Raw genomic sequence first — 25244 nt, 5'->3', positions numbered from 1 at the left:
CCAAGATTTGTAAACAACCTAGGTGTCCATTGATGGATGAATGGTTAATGATGTGGTAGATATATATAATGGACTACTGCTCAGCAGACAAAAAGGAAATCTTGCCATTTTCGGCAACATGGATGGACGCCGAGTGTATTATAAGTGAAAAAGTCAGATGGAAAAAGACTGCCAATCATTGCTGTTTGATTTCACTTATATGTGGAAAGAAAACCCCCAAAAAGCCCATAGAAAAAGATAACAGGTAGGTGCTTGCCGGAGGTGAAGGGTGGGGAGGTAGGTGAAATGGATGAAGGGAGTCAAAAGGAAAAAACTTCCAGTTATAAAATAAATAAGTCATGGCGAGGCACAGCATGGCGACTGTAGTTAACAATACCGTGTTGCATAGTTGAAAGTTGCTAAGAGAGTAAATCTTAAAAGTTCTCATCAGAAGAAAAAAATTATGTAACTATGTGTGATGACAGATGTTACCTGGACTTATTGTGGTGATTATTTTGAAATATTTACAAGTACTGAATCATTATTTTGTACACCTGAAAGTAATATAATGTATGTCAATTATACCTCAATTTTTAAAAAGTTGTTTTTTATATAAGAAATTACCTCTCCCCCCTTTATTGAGCAGCAAGTCTGAGTTTAAGTGCCATAAAAATTCTTATATCATGGTATCTTCCACTCTAGTTCTAATGTTCAGTGTTGGGCTCTTCCTTACCCTCTCATTTCTTTTGACCAATTCTTATTTATCTTTTAACACCACTCTGTCTCACTTTCTCTTCTTCTATTACCCTCCTTTCACCTACCATTTTTGCCTGGCTAACATCCATGTCCCTTCTTTTGGTAGCTGCACCTTGATTTTCCTTTGGGGGCTCTCCCCCCATCCTTTTCCAAGTCAAATGGTTTGAGTGGAGCTGATGGAGGTAGGCATGCTACTTAAACTCAACCAAGCCTGATGGATTAAGGGGTGGACATATGACCTAATCTCTTCCAGTAGGAGTCAGTCTCAGGGCTTTAACTGTAACTGTTGGACAAAGAGGAGTGCTTGGCCTGTTGGGGTTTCTAGGCTGCTAGAATGTGAACCTAGAGCCACTGCTAGCCATCCTTAGCATCTCCTAAAAACAGCCAGCCTGAGAATAAAGCCAACCCAGAGAAGAACAAGAGAGTGAGGAAAGGGAGAGCTTCTGATATCAGTAGGTCTAATCTGAAGCCAGCTTCAACCCTTAAAGAAGTCATAACTTTCCTGTTCTGCTTAAGCTAGAGTTGGGTTTCTGATACTGTTTCAACTGAAAATTACTGATTGATTCAGCATCTTTTCCACTAGTTTCAAAAGATGCTCCTCATCCCATCCTCCATTTCCTCCAGGACCTTGCTGTTTCCTCTTCTATCTTCTCTTGCTTCCGCTTTATGGACTCCTTTGCTTCAGTATAAAGCATACTTGAATGGCTTCTTATCCAAAAAAAAAAAAAAAAGCAAAAGCAAACAGCTCTCTCTCGACCCTGTGCAACCTTATATTTATTTACCCCTCTCTCCTTGAATTCTTATTCCAGGTTCTTTGTGAAATAGCCCTATCTTAGTCTGTTTGGGCTGATATAGCAAAATACCACAGATTGGGTAGCTTATAAGTGACAAAAATCTATTTCTCACAGCTCTTCCAGCCGGGAAGTTCAAGGTCATGGTGCCAGCATGGTCATGTTCTGGTGAGAGCTCTTCCTGCTTCAGAGCTGGCTCCTTCTTACTGTGTCCTCACTTGGTGGAAGGGGCAAGGGATCTCTGTAGGGTTTCTTTTTATAAGAACACTAATCCCATTCATGAGGGCTCCACCCTCATGACCTAGGCACTTCCCAAAGGCCCCACCTCCTAATACTATCACAATGGGCATTAGGATTTCAACATATGAATTTTAGGGAGAAACAATCAGACCAGAGCAAGACCCTTACACTAAATATTTACTTCCTCACTTCTCATTCTCTTCCTAACCCACTACAATTTGACTTCCACTCCTATCTTCCCGTGAAACTGTTTTCAATAAGGTCAACAAAGACTTGCTAATAGTCCAATATTCAGGACAATTTTTAGTCCTGATCTTCCTGACCTTTCTGCTTCCCTAGAGGGCCCTGTGGAGGTCACATATCTGGAGTCTCAATGTAATACATTCATGGCATTTATAACCAGTCCTAATGAGGCTGAGGTCAACATTTTCTCCTGTCATGCCTTTATACCCTTTTTCTCTAAGATGACTCAAAATCTGTGCTATGGTGTTTAGCAGGCAACAGTAATATAGTTCTGGACTATACTTCCTTCTGGGAATGTAATTTTGCTTGGTGCTGTAGGGGTGAAGGTTATAAACTTTGTGAAGGAAGGGCTAGTGTTGTGATAATCTTATGTGTCCTGTTGACCTTGTGGACACTGTTAAATGCAGAGCATATGAGAAACTTCAATTTGTATTCATTCAACCTTGGTTGTCCTAAGGAATTACACTCATTGCATTAAAAGTTTAGATGGCAGCTACTGAAGGAATGCAGGTAGCTAAGAGACACTCCAGTCTGAGATTAACAAATGCATGGGGAGTAAAGAATTGTTTGGGGCTTTTATCTTACTAGAGTAGGAGATTATAATTTTTGTTTTGTTTTTGTTTCTTGCGGTACGTGGGCCTCTCTCTGTTGTGGCGTCTTCCATTGCGGAGCACAGGCTCTGGACGCGCAGTCTCAGCAGCCATGGCTCACGGGCCCAGCCGCTCCGCGGCATGTGGGATCTTCCCGGACCGGGGCACGAACCCGTGTCCCCTGCATCAGCAGGCAGACTCTCAACCACTGCGCCACCAGGGAAGCCCTATAATTTTTTAAACTTTGTCACTGAGATCTTAAATATGAGAGGTGGCTCATATTGTTCAAATCTGGGCATTACTACTTTTATCTTGCAGATTCCTCAACCACAGTTCTAGTCTAGACTTCTTTCCTGAGCTTCAGAGTCATGTATCCAGTGCCTGTTTATATATCCTCTTGGATGTCCTGTAGTCATCTCCAACTTGCATCATCAGTACAATCTGCTTTTCCTCCTGTACACCACTATCTTCCAGCTGCCAAGAAACCTAGGCATGGCTCTAGGTTCCTCTTTCCTTCAATTTCTCTTGCATCTGGCTACTACTTCTTGGTAGAACTTGCATTTCATTAGTTAGAAATCCTCATGACTCTGGCCTTTGCCCTCCAATCATTGTTTATACTAAAGCTAAGTAATCTTTAAAAGGCTGAAATTTGATTTTGTAAAAATTAATTTGATTAAAATCAATTAATCAAATTAATTTGCTTTTGTTTAAAAATTTCCCAAGGACCTCTGTACAAACCTAAGACTTCTTAGCACAGTTTAACAGGGCCCTTTATCAACTCAGTTCTTGACCTTCCCTCTTTGAATGTTTCCACGCTTTGTTTCAGTGCCTTCTTCATACTGTTCCTCAGTAATCCCCTTTTCTTTTCTACCTCTATTTCTTTTTACTTGACTCATTTGTATGGATTCTTCAGGACTCAGTTTGGTGACCTCAAAATTCAGGAAACCTCTTTCCTCTGACCATCCTTCCCAAGGCTGAATGGATCCACTCCAGGTTAATGATTATCATAGCACTTACCTCATGGTAATTATACTTGCCTTTTTTCCACTCTAACCTCCTTGGGGACAGAGACTTGTCTTGTTCATCTTAGCATATCAGCATTCTTATAGTTTTTTCAAGTGTACAAAATAGTAGTTCCAAAACAAAGTAAGAAAACAATTCTAATATTAGAATGGGTTGCATCTTACAAGGCAGAGCAGGCCCAGGGAAAAATATAGGAACTGTAGCTATGGCTCTTGATATGTAGTCTTTAAATTAAAATAGAATTGGGAAATATATAAAAAACTATTCATTAATTCAGTAAATGAATGTGTTCAAATAGGTATATGGTATCATGCAGAAGTATCTTTAGTTATACACAATTACACGTTTGATTTATAATTAACAAAAACTCATAAACATAATAATTATAACAATAGGTAATAATATTCATCAGTGCCAGGCATGCTAGGCACTTTGTTGGTTATTTCTTTTAATTTAATTTAAATTTCTTCTATTTAATATAAGTAAAACCATCATAAATTATACAGGACAAAAACAAAAACAACACCAAAATTTTGGAAGTGTTTCTGGCATATTAGCTAAAAACTTTGTGAAATCAGCATAGATTTTGCTTTGCAACATTCAGGACATATTACTTCTATTCTTCATGTATTCCATGTCCCCAAGAGATAGCCATCTGAACAGTGGATTCCTGAAATGTATTTAGTGCTTGTTAAAATGAGAAAACCAACAAAATGATTAATAACAACATTTTGCATTGTAGTCTTTTTACCTTTCAAAAGACACCTACATACAGTACCTTACATTTTATAGAAAAAAAAAAAAGTCATGTTGAAAGAAAATAGAAACCATTTGTCTGTCTTCAAGTATACCTTAACACAAATTTGATTTTGATGAGGCCAAACTAAGATGATGTAGTTAAGTGACTAGCTTCAAGCGTTCATTAGTGCTCCATCCTAGGGGTGGGGAAAATGGGGCTGCTGAAATCAAGGGGCTGGTAGTTACATGGGAGCGGTGAACTGGGAAAGCTGGGGTGCACCTCCTAAATACTCAAGGGCTACCCTTGGGGCCATGGAAACCACATTTTACCCATGACACGGAGGGTGTCTCTTCTTTTTAATCTCTGATAAACTTACTTCAGAAGGAAAATATGCTATCTCCTTCACTGCCATCTTTCCAGGAGCCTCATTCTCACCACACCAAACCTACTGGCACTGCTCACAGGGGAAAGGACAGCACCTGTCATTGGTGACTGCGCGGGTGGTTACACTGGCCTCTGTATCAGTGTGTAATTTTACAGGTTGTACTATGGATGACAAAGGAGCTACTCTGGGGAAAAGAGGTGTAATTCGGGTGAAACAATATTAATTGAAATATAACTATATGCAATAACTTTGTTAGAGTGTTGTTTTTAAGCCCAGCTCCTATTAGTAACACTATAGAAAGGTTACTACTCTTTCCTTTTTCACCATATTATTTGGGTTGATTGATAGTTAGGCATTTAGATAAGTTGAATGTGTGTGTATAAAGATATAACAGGATTTTAAGATAAATCAAACAAGAAATTCTGGTACATAGAAAATTTAATTCGAAATAACTTAAAATATTTCATCAAGAAGTTTTAATTCTGTGCCTTGGCACCATACATTTAAGAAAATCTTTGGGCCTGATCTCAAATTAGTTCAGGTAAACAGATATAATCAAAACTTTATACGTGTGTGTATATATTTGTACACATATATGTATACATGTATGTGTGTGTATATACATATATACACACACGTATACATATGTTCAAGTTATACATGTATATATATTCAAGAGATATATGTTCAAGATGCATATGTAGATTCAAAATATATATGTATATAATTCTACCCTCACTCAGAGATGAAATTCTCTAATTTTACTCATGGCACATATTTTAGAAAAATTACTCCCAAAAGTCACACTTTAATCACATATGGAACAAATCTCTACTCTTCCACTTTTAGCTAGACTTCTTTAAGGTTAATTCAGATATAGAACGAAACTCACTTTTGTTGAATCCCAGAAGATTCTGAGCTGGAAGAAAACTAAGTATGCCCTTAAGCCTGTTTCCTGTGTTCAGGCAGACAGGTGAAATAAGCCACCAAGAGAGATGGTGGCTTTTTGTTCTTTACTTAAAAAGCTCTACTCCTCAACTACCAGGGTAGAAACATCTATTTCATGAAGTGAGTTTCTTAAAATAATCTTTCTGTTAGCTACAGACACAGCAAAGTAGCCATGCACAATTAAATTTTTGGCTTGCTTCCAGTCTGACTTTTTTTTCTAGAAATCTTCCTCCACAGTTAGTAGCAATAGCAAGTATGGCAGGAGAAATGTGGTTCCCTATGGGAGTGAGATTATTTCAAATGGTTACGTGTTCTCAGCAAAATGTTTTGTAGAACTTTCTCGGAGTGCACACTCTCCTTTAGTGTAGACCCAAAGACTTGTGTTCTCACATGAGTACAAACTTACTTGGGGGTTTCCAAAAGTCCCCCATACTTTCATTTTTGTGTGGTCTTTTAAAATGCAATTAAAAAAAATCCATGATTTACTAAATGTACCAAGTTGCTATTTAAAAATGGACGTATACGTCAATTTAGATTGTAAATTTGGGATTACAATGAAGCATCAAGACCATAAAGAACACAAACATTTTATTTTTATAGGAGACCTGCACAGAAGGAACATATTTCTGTTGTGTGTGTATTTTTGTTTCCTTAGCTTGTCTCTCTTGTGTGCACAAAACTAGGAGAGGATGTTTTTCTTTATTTTGGTTTGGCTAAGGATGCTCATGATATAGTATATTTTAAGTGGCAAAAACTGTAGTTCTTAATCTATAAAGAAGAATTCTCTAGGTGAATAAATAAGAAAAATACCAAAAAATTAGGAAAATATGTAAACTCAAGTTATGAGGTATTTCAAAGATACAGTGCCAGTAAAAATTCTCTTTCCCACAATTTGCAACTGCCAGATCTCTTGCTTTAGTCTTTCTATGCTTACATCTGAAGAAATACAGAAAAGTTGTAGATAAAAGCCCTTTTGTGTATGTGGGGGTTACAGTAGTTCAGGGAAGAGTCAGAAAAGGAAAGTCATAAAGCAATATTTAAATGTCTTTATATAGGAACAAAAATATTTCCTTAAAAAGTTGTTAAAAGATTTTCTTTCTAGTCCTAAAAACACTCAGTTTTATAGGGCATGTGATTGTGTGACACCTCTTTCCAGAGCAAGGTTTTTTTTGTTTTGTTTTGTTTTTTAAATACTAGGAAAGTAAGATTTAGTCAAATTAGATTTTCCAAGTTAGTTTTACAGATGTGTTTAGTCCTGAATTCTGGGGAGAGTATGTATATAAAAAAAATCCCAGGAAACCCTTACACAGTTACTTTTAACACTGCACCATGATCTCTCAATTCCTGTAGCTTATTGCTTCCATAAACTAGAAATCCCTGAATTCTCTGTATCTAACTTCCTATGGCTAGAGTCTGAGAAACTGACCCACTATCATATTTTTTTCCTAAATAACCAAGTTTTTAAAGTTTATCAAAGCTTTTTGATCTTTTCTGAGTTAAATATGTGTTTCTCTCACATAACAAGAATCAGGAATTCCCAGGAAACAGATTTCATTATGCATATACCAGAAACATGCAGATCACACATGAATATGCTTCAGTCAACATACATAGGCATTCACTCAAGGGGTAAACCAGTAATGAGCCAAACATACATACATGTGCAAATGTACAATTAACAGCAAATTATTTTAGATACTAATGTCCTTCGAATATTAAAAATGAGCCAGGAGACAGCTCCTGTGACATTTGTATGCTCTGGATTACAACTTTCATATAGAATTAGCTTCATATGACATCTCGTGAGTTTCGTATCGCACAGCAAAGGACCATGCTGAATATCATGCCAAAGATCTGAAACAGAAGGAACCACTTATTAATGACTTTCAAATGATGAAAATTGATTTAAAAAAAGGCCAGCAGGGCTTCCCTGGTGGCGCAGTGCTTGAGAGTCCGCCTGCCGATGCAGGAGACGCGGGTTCGTGCCCCGTTTCGGGAAGATCCCACATGCCGCGGAGCGGCTGGGCCCGTGAGCCATGGCCACTGAGCCTGCGCGTCCGGAGCCTGTGCTCCGCAAATGGGAGAGGCCACAACAGTGAGAGGCCCGCATAACGCAAGGAAAAAAAAAAAAAAAAAAAAAAGGCCAGCAAACTGCTTGCATGGTTAACTCATGTTGACAAATAATAATAAGCAATAATTACTGAATATAAGTGGCACTTTTATATGTGCTACTTAATTATGGCTACTGGTTAAAGACTTCCGTTAACTGCTTAAAACACATTCCTATTTTATTATTGTTAAAAAATAGCAAGATTCTGGTTGAAGAAAATGACTCTATTTCTAGCTTATAGGGCAGTTCTTAATAATTGTAAAAGACTAATACACTACTGGTTTTAGAATTTTATATTTCAGGTTAATCCCAGATCTAATTTATACATATATATATATTTGAAATTCTGAATTTTATTTTTTTTTATACAGCAGGTTCTTATTAGTCATCCATTTTATACACATCAGTGTATACATGTCAAACCCAATCTCCCAATTCATCACACCACCACCCCCCAGCCCGCCACTTTCCCCCCTTGGTGTGCATACATTTGTTCTCTACATCTGTGTCTCAATTTCTGCCCTGCAAACCGGTTCATCTGTACCATTTTTCTAGGTTCCACATATATGCGTTAGTATACGGTATTTGTTTTTCTCTTTCTGACTTACTTCACTCTGTATGACAGTCTCTAGATCTAGCCATGTCTCTACAAATGACCCAATTTCATTCTTTTTTATGGCTGAGTAATATTCCATTGTATATATGTACCACATCTTTATCCATTTGTCTCTTGATGGGCATTTAGGTTGCTTTCATGTTCTGGCTATTGTAAATAGTGTTGCAATGAAGATTGGGGTGCACGTGTCTTTTTGAATTAAGTTTTCTCTGGGTATATGCCCAGTAGTGGGATCACTGGGTCATATGCTAATTCTATTTTTAGTTTTTTAAGGAAACTCCATACTGTTCTCCATAGTGGCTGTATCAATTTACATTCCCAACAGTGCAAGAGGGTTCCTTTTTCTCCACACCTTCTCCAGCATTTGTTGTTTGTAGATTTTCTGATGATGCCCATTCTAACTGGTGTGAGGTGATACCTCATTGTAGTTTTGATTTGCATTTCTCTAATAATTAGTGATGTTGAGCAGCTTTTCATTTGCTTCTTGGCCATCTGTATGTCTTCTTTGGAGAAATGTCTGTTTAGGTCTTCTGCCCATTTTTGGATTGGGTTGTTTGTTTTTTTAATATTGAGCTGCATGAGCTGTTTATATATTTTGGAGATTAATCCTTTGTCCATTGATTCGTTTGCAAATATTTTCTCCCATTCTGAGGGTTGTCTTTTAATCTTGTCTGTAGTTTCCTTCGCTGTGCAAAAGCTTTTAAGTTTCATTAGGTCCCATTTGTTTATTTTTGTTTTTATTTCCATTACTCTCAGAGATGGATCAAAAAAGATCTTGCTGTGATTTATGTCAGTGTTCTTCCTATGTTGTCCTCTAAGAGTTTGATAGTGTCCAGTCTTACATTTAGGTCTCTAATCCATTTTGAGTTTATTTTTGTGTATAGTGTTAGGGAGTGTTCTCATTTCATTCTTTTACATGTAGCTGTCCAGTTTCCCCAGCACCACTTATTGAAGAGACTGTCTTTTCTCCATTGTATATCCTTGCCTCCTTTGTCATAGATTAGTTGACCATAGGTGCATGGGTTTATCTCTGGGCTTTCTATCCTGTTCCATTGATCTATATTTCTGTTTGATAGGGATTGAACTGAATCTGTAGATTCATTTGGGTAGTATAGTCACTTTCACAACATTGATTCTTCCAATCAAAGAACATGGTATATCTCTCCATCTGTTGGTATCATCTTTAATTTCTTTCATCAGTGTCTTATAGTTTTCTGCATACAGGTCTTTTGTCTCCCTAGGTAGGTTTATTCCTAGGTATTTTATTCTTTTTGTTGCAGTGGTAAATGGGAGTGTTTCCTTAATTTCTTTCTGATTTTTCATCATTAGTGTATAGGAATGCAAGAGATTTCTGTGATTAATTTTGTATCCTGCACCTTTACCAAATTCAGTGATAAGCTCTAGTAATTTTCTGGTGGCACCTTCAAGATTCTCTGTGTATAGCATCGTGTCATCTGCAAACAGTGGCAGTTTTACTTCTTCTTTTCCAATTTGAATTCCTTTTATTTCGTTTTCTTCTCTGACTGCCATGGCTAGGACTTCCAAAGCTATGTTGAATAATAGTGGTGAGAGTGGACATCCTTGTCTTCTTCCTGATCTTAGAGGACATGCTTTCAGTTTTTCACCATTGAGAATGATGTTTGCTGTGGGTTTGTTGTATATGGCCTTTATTATGTTGAGGTAGGTCCCTCTATGCCCACTTTCTGGAGAGTTTTTATCATAAATCGGTGTTGAATTTTGTCAAAAGCTTTTTCTGCATCTATTGAGATGATCATATTGTTTTTATTCTTCAATTTGTTAATAGATGGTGTATCACACTGATTGATTTGCATATAATGAAGAATCCTTGCATCCCTGGGATAAATCCCACCTGTTCATGGTATATGATCCTTTTAATGTGTTGTTGGATTCTGTTTGCTAGTATTTTATTGAGGATTTTTGCATCTATATTCATCAGTGATGTGGGTCTGGAATTTTCTTTTTTTGTAGTATCTTTGTCTGGTTTTGGTATCAAGGTGATGGTGGCCTCATAGAATGAGTTTGGGAGTGTTCCTTCCTCTGCAATTTTTTGGAAGAATTTGAGAAGCATGGGTATTAGCTCTTCTCAAAATATTTGATAGAATTCACCTGTGAAGCCATCTTGTCCTGGACTTTTATTTGTTGGAAGATTTTTAATCACAGTTTCAGTTTCATTACTTGTGATTGGTCTGTTCATATTTTCTATTTCTTCCTGGATCAGTCTTGGAAGGTTATACCTTTCTAAGAATTTTTCCATTTCTTCCAGGTTGTCCATTTTATTGGCAGAGTTGCTTGTAGTAGTCTCTTAGGATGCTTTGTACTTTGGCGGTGTCTGTTGTAACTTCTCCTTTTTCATTTCTAATTTTATTGATTTGAGCCTCTCCCTCTTTTTCTTGATGAGTCTGGCTAATGGTTTATGAATTTTGTTTATCTTCTCAAAGAACCAGCTTTTAGTTTTACTGATCTTTGCTATTTTTTTCTTCATTTCTTTTTCATTTATTTCTGATCTGATCCTTATGATTTCTTTCCTTCTACTAACTTTGGGTTTTGTTTGTTCTTCTTTCTCTAGTTCCTTTAGGTGTAAGGTTAGATTGTTTATTTTAGATTTTTCTTGTGTCTTGAGGTAGGCTTGTATTGCTATAAACTTCCCTCTTAGATCTGCTTTTGCTGCATCCCATAGATTTTGAATGGTCGTGTTTTCATTGTCATTTGTCTCTAGGTATTTTTTGATTTCCTCTTTGATTTCTTCAGTCATCTCTTGGTTATTTAGTAACGTAATGTTTAGTCTCCATGTGTTTGTGTTTTTTACATTTTTCCCCCTGTAATTGATTTCTAATCTCATAGTGTTGTGGTCAGAAAATATGCTTGATATGATTTCAATTTTCTTAAATTTACCAAGGCTTGATTTGTGACCCAAGATGTGATCAATCCTGGAGAATGTTCCATGTGCTGCTGTTTTTGGATGGAATGTCCTATAAATATCAATTAAATCTATTTGGTCTATTGTGTCATTTAAAGCTTCTGTTTCCTTATTAATATTCTGTCTGCATGATCTGTCCACTGGTGTAAGTGAAGTGTTAAATTCCCCCACTATTATCATGTTACTGTTGATTTCCTCCTTTATAGCTGTCAGCAGTTGCCTTATGTATTGAGGTGCTCCTTTGTTGGGTGCATATATATTTATAATTGCTATATCTTCTCGGATTGATCCCTCGATCATTATGTAGTGTCCTTCTTTGTCTCTTGTAACATTCTTTATTTTAAGGTCTATTTTATCTGATATGAGTATTGCTACTCCAGCATTCTTTTGGTTTCCATTTGCATGGAATATCTTTTTCCATCTCCTCACTTTCAGTCTGTATGTATCCCTAGGTCTGAAGTGGGTCTCTTGTAGACAGCATGTATATGGGTCTTGTTTTTGTATCCATTCAGTGAGCCTGTGTCTTTTGGTTGGAGCATTTAATCCATTCACATTTAAGGTAATTATCTATATGTATGTTCCTATTACTGTTTTCTTAATTGTTATGGGTTTGTTTTTGTAGGTCCTTTTCCTCTCTTGTGTTTCCCACTTAGAGAAGTTGCTTTAGCATTTGTTGTAGAGCTGGTTTGGTGGTGCTGAATTCTCTTAGCTTTTGCTTGTCTGTAAAGCTTTTGATTTCTCTGTCGAATCTGAATGAGATCCTTGCCAGGTAGAGTAATCTTGGTTGTAGGTTCTTCCTCTTCATTACTTTAAATATGTCATGCCACTCCCTTCTGGCTTGTAGAGTTTCTGCTAAGAAATCAGCTGTGAACCTTATGGGAGTTCCCTTGTATGTTGTCATTTTTCCCTTGTTGCTTTCAATAATTTTTTTTTGTCTTTAATTTTTGTCAATTTGATTACTATGTGTCTCAGCATGTTTCTCCTTGGGTTTATCTTGCCTGGGACTCTCTGCACTTCCTGGACTTGGGTGGCTATTTCCTTTCCCATGTTAGGGAAGTTTTCGACTATAATCTCTTCAAATATTTTCTCGAGTCCTTTCTCTCTCTCTTCTCCTCCTGGGACCCCTATAATGCGAATGTTGTTGCGTTTAATGTTGTCCCAGAGGCCTCTTAGGCTCTCTTCATTTCTTTTCATTCTGTTTTCTTTATTCTGTTCTGCAGCAGTGAATTCCACCATTCCATCTTCCAGGTTACTTAATCGTTCTTTTGCCTCAGTTATTCTGCTATTGATTGCTTCAAGTGCAGTTTTCATTTCAGTTATTGTATTGTTCATATCTGTTTGTTCTTTAATTCTTCTAGGTCTTTGTTAAACATTTCTTGCATCTTCTCAATCTTTGCCTCCATTCTTTTTCTGAGGTCCTGTATCATCTTCACTATCATTATTCTGAATTCTTTTTCTGGAAGGTTGCCTACCTCCACTTCATTTAGTTGTTTTTCTGGGGATTTATCTTGTTCCTTCATCTGGTACATAGCCCTCTGCCTTTTCATCTTGTGTATCTTTCTGTGAATGTGGTTTTTGTTCCACAGGCTGGAGGATTGTAGCTCTTCTTGCTTCTGCTGTCTGCCCTCTGGTGGATGAGGCTATCTAAGAGGCTTGTGCAAGTTTCCTGATTGGAGGGACTTGTGGTAGGTAGAGCTTGGTGTTGCTCTGGTGGGCAGTGCTCAGTAAAACTTTAATCTGCTTGTCTGCTGATGTGTGGGGCTGGGTTCCCTCCCTGTTGGTTGTTTGGCCTGAGGCGACCCAATACTGGAGCCTACCCGGCTCTTTGGTGGGGCTTATGGCCGACCCTGGGAGGCCTCATGCCAAGGAGTACTTCCCAGAACTTCTGCTGCCAGTGTCCTTGTCCTCACGGTGAGCCACAGCCACCCCCTGCCTCTGCAGGAGACCCTCCAACACTAGCAGGTAGGTCTGGTTCAGTCTCCTATGTGGTCACTGCTCCTTCCCCTGGGTCCTGATGCGCACAGTACTTTGTGTGTGCCCTCCAGAGCGGAGTCTCTGTTTCCCCCAGTCCTGTCAAAGTCCTGCAATGAAATCCCGCTAGCCTTCAAAGTCTGATTCTCTAGGAATTCCTTCTCCCGTTGCCGGACCGCCAGGTTGGGAAGCCTTATGTGGGGCTCAGAACCTTCACTCCAGTGGGTGGACTTCTGTGGTATAAGTGTTCTCCAGTTTGTGAGTCATCCACCCAGCAGTTATGGGATTTGATTTTACTGTGATTGCGCCCCTCGCACCATCTCACTGTGGCTTCTCCTTTGTCTTTGGATGTGGGGTATCGTTTTTGGTGAATTCCAGTGTCTCCTTGTCAATGATTGTTCAGCAGTTAGTTGTGATTCCAGTGCTCTTGCAAGAGGGAGTGAGTGCACGTCCTTCTACTCCACCGTCTTGAACCAGTCTCTCTCATTTATATTTTTATTTTGGAAAATGTGTTTGTAACCACTTGTTGTTTAAATACACTTGTGGTCTAAATAGTTTTCTATTGCTGGCAAAGCTTTGAATTTTTGCAACTGTGACCACATATTAAAAAGTGGAGCATCTCTTCATTCCCAGTTCATTTTTAAGTGTACATGATGCTTTATAATTTAACTCAATAGTTCTACCAAAGCATAAATTGAGGTGTTTGTACTATGGTATTACTGACATCTTCTACCACTTGGATGCTTCTTTGAAAAGCCAAATATTTAGCAAAATTAATAGCTACTTAAATGGTTTGAATAGAAGGATGCCAAAAAATCCTTCTTGTCCTCAATCACTTCTCTTACTAATTTTGCAGAGCCTATGATATGCTATCTGTAGGTGCGTTGTTCATAGACTACTATCAATCTTTGTTCAAAGAAATCAGTACCATAACTCTCTGATTCTCTCCTCAATCCCATCCTACATTAGACTAGGATCTGTAAATGCTGAATTTAAAAAGGCATGTGTTATCAGTTATTGGAAGGGAAGGGGCAGACTTAAGGGAATAGCTGGGATCAGGGCTCCAAGCTTCTGGCTGACAGAACTCAGTGCCAGTGTGTGGCAGGGGAGACACCTAATGGACATTTTGTTAACTGATTACATTGTGAAACTCTTACCTTATGAAGAAAAGAATTAAAGAAGAAACTCTGGGCGTTTCTTCTGAGGCAAGATGGCCAACACAGGGCCTTCCCCTTTTCCGTGGTTGTAAGGTTGGATGCAACTCCTGCTTAGACCTCGTACCTAAAGGGATCCCCTCAGAAAGAAACTCATCCTGCCACTGTCACGAGTCAGGGGTGACCACTTCTAGAATGCTCATTCCTTGAGACTGTAGAATTGTTGGGAGCGTCTATTTGATACCTCCATTAATGCAGAACATTTTCAAATCTTGTGCCTCGGAATTGTCCTTGGGAAGCCGCAGACTGGCCATCGGGCTAGCCCCGGGGCGGGTGGAGAGGCCCTGAGAGAAGTCCCTGGATTGGGAGGTCCTCAGCATAGTATTTTCACCCACTGCCCCAGCCCTCTGTGCTCTAAATACAGAAAGGAGGGAAGATGATTGTGTGTCCCCTAAGAACTGCCAATTCATTGATTTCCTCACAATTCCATTGCTCCTGCCTTAGCTTAGGCCATGAATTAATCTACATAGGAGGGCTAGAGGGTAAGTATTATCTTAGCATTAGCTATTATCACTCAGCCCCTGGACAATGGGAATCACCTCTTTATGGGCTTACCTGACTCCAATCTTACTTCCCTCCAACTTTATCTCCACACTGCACTACAGGTCCTTCCAAACCTGGGTGGCTCCCCTCTACCTTAAGGCTAAAGCCCAACCTATCAAAAAGTCACACAGGGGCTTCCCTGGTGGTGCAGTAGTTGAGAGTCCGCCTGCCGATGCAGGGGACACGGGTTCGTGCCCTGGTCCGGGAAGATCCCACATGCCGCGGAGCGGCTGGGCCCGTTGTCCATGGCCACTGGGCCTGTGCGTCCAGAGCCTGTGCTCCGCAACGGGAGAGGCCACAACAGTGAGAGGCCCACGTACCGCAAAAAAAAAAAAAAAAAAAAAAAGTCACACAAAGAACACAATTCTGTGGACCCTCATAACCCTCTCCAGTGTCATCTCTTGCTACACTTACCATAGCCTTCTGCCCCTATGAACTCTTGCACACTCTTCTTTTGTACTTTAGAAGTACTGAGCTACCTACAGGTGCAAGGATGCACTATGCTTCACACTTCCATATATAGTTCGCCTGGATTCAGGGTTTGGGAACACTCAGATTCTATGTAGAGCTAGCATTTATTGAGTGCTATGTTCCAGACCCTTTATATGAATTAATTCCTAATAATACTTTACATGTATTATCCCACTTAATTGTCACAACAATTTTCTGAGGTTGATATATTAAAATCCCCATTTTGCAGATGAGGGAATTGAGACATAGAGAAATTAAGAAACTTTCCAGTGACCCCAGGGTTTCTAAGTAGTGGAGCTAGCAGTTGAATCCAGACAGTGTGATGCCAGAGTTTGCACTGTTAATCACTACACTGTGCTACCTCTGCAAATCATAGGTGAGAGAGTTTAATCTATGTTATCTTAAATATCTAACAAAGGAAGAGACCCAGCATTAAAAATCACTCATCTAGGGCTTCCCTGGTGGCGCAGTGGTTGAGAGTCCGCCTGCTGATGCAGGGGACACGGGTTCGTGCCCCGGTCCAGGAGGATCCCACATGCCGTGGAGCGGCTGGGCCTGTGAGCCATGGCCGCTGAGCCTGCGCGTCCAGAGCCTGCGCTCCGCAACAGGAGAGGCCACAACAGTGAGAGGCCCGCGTAGCGAAAAAAACAAAAACAAAAACAAAAACAAAAACAAAAATCACTCATCTAGTTTAAGCTTGGTGACCTTAAAATGGGAATTTATTGCAATGATAAACTCAAAGTCATAATTAGCTTAAAATTGAAATTGGTATCATATTTGAGAGAACTAAGTGTTGATGTATCTAATTAGCTTTGTTCTTAGATATTCTGTCAAAAACATCTTTGTCTTTTATGAAAAATCTCTCCTAAGATACTGCCATATCACATTTGAAGAGAAATAAGATACAAAGGTTCAAGGCTTCTTAGGAGTCAAAGAAGGTATGTTCTGGAACTTTCTTACCGTGAGGCCTGCGATTCCAATACCGACAATTCCGATGAGCTGTAGCTTAACACTGATTATGCTCTCAATTTCATTAATGCAATTCTGTTTTGGAAAAGAAAAAGTCAGGAATAACAGCTGATGGTATGTGTGAATCATCACCCTGATCCAATCCTTTCCTTCTCTACAGAGCATGCTGTGAGAGTTAACCCATGTCAGCTTCTGTTCATATTTAAACCATTCCTCCCAGATATCACTCTGATAACTTTAAAGCAAAAATGTTGTTGGGGGAAAGATGATAATACTCTCCTTTTGGTGGAATTTTCCTATTTAGGCCAATGGCTGCTTCAAAGCCCTGAAACCTGGCCGGATGAAGCTATTCTGGGACCTGAGGCATTAAAAATTTGGGGCCTCTTCTTACTTTCAGCAAATGAAAAAAAGTAAAATATCCCCCAAATAATAGCCCCTTGCTTTTGGATTGTCATTTATAGTTTAAAAGACTTTCTACATACTTAGTCCAATTTTTTTTTTTTTTTTGCGGTATGCGGGCCTCTCACTGTTGTGGTCTCTCCCGTTGGGGAGCACAGGCTCCGGACGCGCAGGCTCAGCGGCCATGGCTCACAGGCCCAGCCGCTCTGTGGCACGTGGGATCTTCTCGGACTGGGGCATGAACCCGCGTCCCCTGCATCGGCAGGCGGACTCTCAACCACTGCGCCACCAGGGAAGCCCTACTTAGTCCAATTTACTATGCAAGGTAGGCATCACCTAGTAAGAAGCTATAAAGTCTGTATAGGTTCAAATTTGACAAAGGAAAGCCAAGTGTTGGGGGCTGGAGGACTGTTCTCTTCTATGGAGGCTGGGCTGGGTGGCCCTATTCTTTCATCTGTGTCCCATAGAGACCTGTGCAGTGTAGGTCCAAAGAAACTTCACGGATGGAGGAATATTGGACAGGGGGCACAACAGATCACTTGTAATTGCAATTAGTTTCTCCAACTTCTATCTGGTCCTCTTAAATACAGAGGTATTCTCTCAACCCAATTTTGTCCTTAGGCTGCCCAGGTCCTTTTACTTGTCAATGGTCAGCTCTCTCTGATGCCCACCTAAGCTATATGAAACTCTTACTGCTATCCTCACATCTCCTGTCATACTTCATTCATTCATCATTCATTCATACAACAAATATTTCTTGAGCATCTGCCTTGCATTAGTCACCAGAATGGCATGGTGGATATGGAGAAAATAAGGCATGGTTACTTTTGCCCTCAGGGAGCTCATAGTTTAGAGAAGGACACAGACTCACAAAAATAACTACAATACATTCTGGTAAAAGTTGAGAACCACTGCTCTAGATAGTGGCTCCCTTACTTATTGGAGTCAAGCCGTAGAAATTCTTCCAACCTTCCTCACCTGCACCTATAAACTTACACGCTCCATTCATCCGGTGGCAGGTATTGCTGTAGGCAGTGAGCATGCAGATGAGAAAGGCACACTGCTTCTTACTTCCTTCTCATTAAAGCCAAAGAAGTGCCCTGCTCTGCTGAAAGTCAACCCCTTTACTGGCTCTGGATCTTATTCTCTCATCTCCTCAGGAAGCCTGTGCTGTCACTTATCTCCTTCCCTTCCTACACACTCAGCCTCTCCTTCTCTGTAGCCAAGCAGCCATCTGAAGTCTTAGCTTCCTCCCTTTCACTCCCCACTCACACCCAGTCAGTCACCCGTGCCTGTTGACTCTACCCCGGACGTCTCTGTATCTGTCGCCTCCTCTCCCTCCCCACGGTGTGTGACTTGCTCTAGTTCCTCATCCTCTCTCACCAGGCAAAACATAAGTGCCACCTAAGCGGCCTCCCTCCATTGGTCTCCAGCCTTCTGTTCTACCGGTCATACCCAGCAGCCTGCGTGCTCTTTCAGCAATGCAAAACGGATTATGTTAATCCTCTGCTGAAAGCAATGGCTTCTCCGAACTTGCCGGTTTAAAACCATGCCATTGCCTGCCTTTTCGAAAATGTCCCTCACCGCTCCCTCTGCGCTCCCTTTTCTCCTCCAGTCCTGGAATTTCATCTGTTCTTGCTGCTTTCTGGGCCTGGAATGACCTTCCTTTGTCAAAACTTGGCTCAAGGATCCATCCTCTGCAAGCTTTCCTGACTCCACTGTACACTGTACAGATACTGTGCTCTGCCAAGCGTCAGCTCCCTTGACTAGTCTGGGAGGCCACTGAGGCAGGGACCATGTGTTTTTCACCTTAGAGTTTCCAGAACCTGGCATAGTGCCTGCCACACAGCACTTAATAAAGGAAGAATTTATCAGTGCAATGACACCTCTGGAAGGGTACGGGGCAACATCCTTAGGGTGCATACCTCTGGCCCTGGTGAGCTTAATTAATGCCACTGCATTTGCATCATTACTGGCAAGTCAGCACACCATTATTCCCCAGGGTACCAGGAGACTGGGACTCATCATTGCCTCACTTATTCTGCATAGAGTAAAGCTGAGGCTAGAAGCCACTGGCAGAGGGCCTCCCAGAATCACCCCTCCACCCCAAGGGCAAGAACCATCTTAACACCACAGGCAGGATAGGAACCTGGTAGAGAAGCTTACCTTGTGTCCTAGGAGCTCCTTTGGGCAGGTCGGTTGGACCTGTTCAGAGCTTTCTTTTCCACAGCACTGAAACTAGAGAGCCAGAAAAGAGCTTTTAGGACAAGGAGGGAGAAGCTGAAGCTACAAGTCCGGGTATCACTGCTAAGGACTGGGTGTGCTGAGGCCGCAAAACAGCTCTGAGGCCTGACACTACAACCTAGTGGCCATTCTGGAGACAGTATGAAGAGTCATGTAGTCATGCTAGCAAAGCAAGAAACGACTTCACCAAATTCCTCCAAGTTTTATGACAGGAGGTGACTGAAGGCAATCCAAATAAGGCAAGAAGCTAGCTGACAGTGCCTGTGTAAATTGCTGTTTTTTAGACAGGAGTTGGGTCTTTAGATTCTTCCTTTCAGCCTTGCTGAATAGCTGAAGTTTTATGAGCTTCAGGAAAGGCTCATTAACTGAGGAGAGCCTGGGACGGACAGGAGAAGTGGCCACAGTAAACCCCAGGGGCTAAAAGACTGGGGCTTGAATACTGGCCAGCCAACAGGTGTCCTGCCTTACGGCTGCCCTTCACAGACAAAGGAACCTGTGTGCTGTCTGATGTCCCTGGGGCAGCTGCAGCTGAACAGGATAAATGGTTGGCACCTTCCAGGACAGACCTGTGACAGACAAGAACTGGGCTACCTTAAAACACCTGGCCAGGAGTTCATAGCTACCTCTCCATATGACAGTGGTTGAGAAATCAGGACGACACTGACCTGGCCCATCTCCTCCAGGGAGCCTTCCTTGATTAACCGCCTGTAGCTGAGAAAACTGCACTGACAGCACGTTCTCACAGGATGTCCCGGGAGAAAAGCAGCGTGCCTGTCTCATGTGCCCCTTCATTTTACAACTGAGGGCGCTGAGTGAGGATCAGGAAGGCAAGGGACTTGCTCCAGGTCACAAAGCTGTTCCACGGCACAGCTGCAGCTAGAGATAAGCTTTTCTGACTTGAAGGTCACAGCTGTTTCAGTTACACCACAAGGCCACTCTTGAGAGAACCTGATGTTTACTTGGGCGGCTTTCTCTCGATGTTCTTATTTGTGTGTGCTCTTCTGTCTCTTTGGGTGCATGTCCTGACTTCCTTCTGTCGACTCTGTGTTAGGCCTCTTTCTCTTCTAGGTTCTACACATAATGCAAACCGTGGCTCCCACGAAGGTGGACATACAGTGCAGTTGCCTGGCTTCACTCAGTTTATTTTTAATGTAGGCGATTAGAGAGAACCTGGCTCATGTATAATCTTTAGAAGATTCCATTTTAAGGAAGAAGCAAAGTCACTTACTGTTGAGTGGAAGGTGATGAGAGTCCCATTTCCCTTTTCCCTGTCTCTAAGGTAATCGTTATAAGTTTCTTCATACATGGTCTGAACATGTCGTATAGCCTGAAAAATTACCAGGAAAAAAAAGAGGACGTGAGTGAGAAGTTTCAAACATTCCCCTTTCATCAAGAAAAAGCCCCTCTTCCCTACCCTTCAAAAATATGGCGTTTCCATGTGTTTATCTGGATTTAAGGGTAATTCTGCCTATATGGAACAGATTATAGATTCTGGAGTTTCTAATATGCTTCTGAAGATGGAAGGATAGATTAACCAAGAATAATTTTCATAGACTGGAAAGATTTATTAGAGTGGAGGTTCTCAACCTTGAATGGACATCAGCAACAGCTGAACCCCAGATTCCTGGGCCCCAGCCAGGTGATTCTGGTGCACAGCCAGGGTAGAAACCTATGCATTCTTGGGACTCCATTGGTTACAGGTACTCAAGTCTTTTCACGACATGGTTTAAAAGGTGTTCAAGACCAAGGAAAACTGTTTCAGCATTCAAATATCATAGAAAACGTAGAGAATGCTTTTTCTAGTATAATTGCATGTGATCCCCAAATCCATACGCTCTCAAGAAGTCATAAGATCCAATTCCTCTAACCTACAGATATAACCAGCTACTTTAGAAAAATTCCAGAGGAGGTGACATTTACTTATTCTAGATGCTTACCATTTTTAAAATCCAAAATAAGTTCACAAACACAATATTGATGGCACATGAATTTATGTAAAATACAGTAAACTTAAGATTCCATTCTTCCTCCTTTTCCATTTCACTCCTCTCTTCCCCACTGCATGTTTACACCTAAAAAGGCCCCTTCCTCTGTGGATTCTCCTGATAACCTATTCTGCTCATCTATAGTTTGAGCAAAAATCTTAACAAACTGGCTTCACCGGCACGCAGGAGGCTGGCTATAGTCTTTGAGGGTGACCTGGCCTCTGCCCAGGCCAAACCCTAAGGACAAAGGACAGGCTAACAAGGGATGAGAATGCGTGTTCTTCCCCATCCTTCTTTCTCATACCTGCAATCTAACTCCTCCCACATTCCAAACGGGATCATCTTAAATCAGAGATCCTTTTGTTACAAAAAAACATAGGCCCCTCTATATATCTAATGAAAGCTATGAACTATCTCCTCAGAAATATGTGTGCACCTATATGCACGCACACACATACACACATATGCTAAAGTCCACACCACACTCCTAGGTTAAAAAGTTCTGCATAAACGATTATTGTGGGGGTTATTTGGCTTTGGAATATCACTGTGGGTACCAGTATTCTCATGACCTTTGCCGTAAAGAGAACACTTTAACTATCGTTAAAAAACAGTTATGAGTAATATTTACTTACTACATCCTTGCCTATGAAAGCAAATACTCCAGTGGTTATTTCAGCAGCAAATATCACCAATAGGCAGGTAAAAAACTGTAGAGGAGAGAAAATACTAACTTCATTAATTCAGTACCTTTTCAGTTAACTTAACCTCTGACTCTAGTTCCTTTTGAAAAACACTAGGCAAGGTTATTAGTTTGAAGACATCTAGCAGGAAGCATTTGGCCCCTTAGTTCATTCGTAGTTTGTTCACACATTCATTCACTCATTAATTCATTCAGCAATTGTTTATTGAGCATTTGCTCTGTGCCAGGTACTGTCCCTGATGCTGGGTATACAGTGGTGAATAAGATAAGATCTCAGTGCCTCTGCTCTCAGGGATCTTACAGTGGAGAGAGGAGGATATGATAAATGAATAAGCAATAAAAGAGTAAGTTAATTTCAGAGAGTGATATAGAAATCCCACAACCTAGAACAGTGCCCGGCACCCATATGTTCCATGACTACTTGATGAACAAGAGATTCTATAAAGATATAAAATAAGACCAGAAGATAGAGAGTGGCTGGTGGGACTGGGTTTGGGGAGGGGGTGACTTGAGACTGCGCGGTCTGGATGGCTTCCCTGAGGAGGTGGAAGTGGGGGTGAAGGGTGTCCTTCTGGACAGATTTCTGTTCCAATCTCGGGCTCTGCTCTGATTAAACTAAGTTCACTGATAAACAAGACCTGAGATGCTCAGCAACAGGGGAAAGAGAAAGAATAGAGAACTGAGGGAATGAGTTAGGAATCTTACATGGCAAGAGATCAGAAGAAGGGCTTCCCTGGTGGCGCAGTGGTTGAGAATCTGCCTGCCAATGCAGGGGACACGGGTTCGAGCCGTGGTCTGGGAAGATCCCACATGCTGCTGAGCAACTGGGCCCGTGCACCACAACTACTGAGCCTGCGCGTCTGGAGCCTGTGCTCCGCAACAAGAGAGGCCGCGACAGTGAGAGGCCCGCGCACCGTGAGGAAGAGTGGCCCCCGCTCGCCGCAGCTAGAGAAAGCCCGTGCGCAGAAAAGAAGACCCAGCACACCTCAAAATCAATCAATCAATCAATAAATTTATTTTTAAAAAGAGAGAGAGGTCGGGAGAAGCAGCCACAGTTCAAACACCAAAGGTTGCAATTAGTAAGGAGAGGCCGCCTAATAAAACTACCATTTCTCCTCATGGAGAAACACAAAAACTTCCTTCCTGCTCCGCTTCTTTCTTAGGTCACGTTGGCACTGGATGTATAGCAGTTAACGGAAATTATTTCTTTTTTTTTTTTTTAAAAAAACCAGAGGCTACTAAACTAAATAGCTTAAAATAAACCACAAGAGGTATGCTTGTTTAAATTACTGATCTCAAACAGCAGTACTTTTCTTATAGATAACAGTACTGCCCTGACTATGGGAATCTTGTAGCTGCCTCACTCACTGTGAAATATTATTAGGCACTTTTTCTCCCAAAACATCTTCACACTAATGACCTGTTTTTTTTTTTTTTTCACATTTTCCACAGAGGTAGGGATAAAGAGAACGTCCAGCTCCTTCAGGCCAAGTCCCTCCCCACCTCGCCCCACTTACAGATCCGAGAACACACTGGGACTCCCGCGTGGCTCCACAGCACCCGAGGAAGCCCACGGCCATCATCAGGGCCCCCGCTCCAACCAGCACATAGAGCCCTGGGGGAAGAGGCCAGAGAAGATGCTGACTACTCAAGATGGGCACTCTCCCCGGCACCAATGCTGCCAGCCCAGCCTCTGCCACCACTGCCCCAGGCATCTGGCCCGGCAGGGCCTTCAGTTGTTAATATGATAAAGGTAACCCTTGTGGAAGGCTTCTTGCTGAGAGCTTCATACACCTGGCTTCATATATCCTGCACAAGGATCCTGAGAGGTAGGGGCTGCTGTAATCCCCAGGGAACAAAGAAAGCCCATGCTTACAGAGGTGAAGGAAGCCGCCCAGGCTCACACAACCAGCGAGGATCGGAAATCGCCTTTGTCCCACAGCTTACGCTTAGTCATCTGCAAGTGTCTCCTACGTGCCACGCACTTCACCTGCCAGATCTCCGCCACCCCTGTAAAGTGGGCGTTAATACCATGCACAGAGATTGGCGACAGTGGGTCCAGGGGTGGTGAGGAGCCAGTGCCAGAGCTGGGACGTGAACCCCCTACCATCCTAGAAGCCTGTGGCCCTCGTGGCACTCTGGAATTAGTGGCTGTCCCCATCTCATGAGAGACCCTGAGGACAAAGTGTCTGGGAGGGGAGGGGGGCCGTCGATCTGCCCAGGCTCAGATGGAGAAGCAGGGAGTGGGTGGAATGGAAGAGGGGAGCTTTTAGTCAAGGAGAGGGACGGAGGGCACAGCGATGAGACAATATAGTTTTGTGTGAATGATAAACTCTAGAAGGCAGTACCATATACACTGGATGCACGCAAGGTGGTGTTACAAGAAAATAGCCAGTGAGGGGAGGTGATAAGGTAATATGCACCAAATAATGTTATTATTAATATAATATTAGCTACATTTATTTTAAGGGCTTATTTTCTCCAGGCACTATTCTAAGCACTTAGCACAGATTTATTAATTTAATCTTCATGAAGCAGGTACCATTATTATCTCTATTTTTTTAGACAGAGGAACTGGGCCCCCCAAGGTTAAGTGACTTGCCCAAGATCATAGAGCTGGGATAAAAACATCCATCTGGGGCTTCCCTGGTGGCGCAGTGGTTGCGAGTCCGCCTGCCGATGCAGGGGACACGGGTTCGCACCCCGGTCCGGGAGGATCCCACATGCCGCGGAGCGGCTGGGCCCGTGAGCCATGGCCGCTGAGCTTGCGCATCCGGAGCCTGTGCTCCGCAACGGGAGAGGCCACAACAGTGAGAGGCCCGCGGACATGCAAAAAAAAAAAAAAAATCCATCTGCCTCTAAAGCTAGCTCATCACCATTATCCCATCCTGCCTCTCCACCAATAACAGCGGCCTTAACTCAGGTGGTCGTTTCACTTAGTTCTGAAGTCAAGCCACAGGAACAGCTGTTCCACCGAGAAAGAGAAGGGCAGAAATGTCTCGTTCTGAGAGAAATAAAAGCAAGCCAGTTTTTTACTTCCTTTTCTGATCCTGAGATAAGTTAGAACACAATATGGGGCCTGGCACTCGACTTACTTAAAATAATGCCAATCACCTCAACTTTATTTTCTGCATTTTATTCATATGAGTCAGCTGGGAACCACTCCCATCCACGAGAGGGCAGGGAGCTGGCGTCCCACTTCTGTGGGGAAACCCTGAGGTTGGCCTGCAGGGTGTCTCCGGGGGCCCCTCTGGGGGCTGACAGTGGTTTGTGGGCAGATCTTTCTGTTCCCCGACAGACTAGGTGGCAGGCTGGGCTGCTCTGCTCCCTGTACCACCCAGGCTGCTCTCAGGGCACTTTTCAGGGTCCGGGAAGCCCTGCTCTTCC

At 41.8% G+C, this 25244-nt stretch overlaps 1 protein-coding gene across 2 annotated transcripts in view; it reads right to left on the bottom strand.

The window, feature by feature from the left end:
- Window positions 1-7482: 7482 nt before the first annotated feature.
- The window catches only part of TSPAN2 (tetraspanin 2), a 40861-nt gene continuing 23099 nt past the window's right edge, over window positions 7483-25244 (bottom strand). Inside the window, exons 3-8 of one of the 2 annotated variants that reach the window (XM_007454788.1) lie at window positions 23375-23472; window positions 21790-21864; window positions 20398-20496; window positions 19092-19163; window positions 16518-16601; window positions 7483-7548 (exon numbers count right to left, since the gene is read on the bottom strand). In XM_007454788.1, coding sequence (XP_007454850.1) covers window positions 7483-7548; window positions 16518-16601; window positions 19092-19163; window positions 20398-20496; window positions 21790-21864; window positions 23375-23472 — 494 coding nt within the window. The remainder of the gene's footprint in view (window positions 7549-16517; window positions 16602-19091; window positions 19164-20397; window positions 20497-21789; window positions 21865-23374; window positions 23473-25244) is intronic. The other variant, XM_007454789.1, reaches the window with a different exon arrangement.

The sequence above is a fragment of the Lipotes vexillifer genome, unplaced genomic scaffold (assembly GCF_000442215.2).
Source record: "Lipotes vexillifer unplaced genomic scaffold, Lipotes_vexillifer_v1.1 scaffold998, whole genome shotgun sequence".
NCBI classification, from domain to species: domain Eukaryota; kingdom Metazoa; phylum Chordata; class Mammalia; order Artiodactyla; family Lipotidae; genus Lipotes; species Lipotes vexillifer.
Note: the sequence above shows the minus strand (reverse complement) of the source record. Positions and strands in the feature narration are given on the sequence as shown.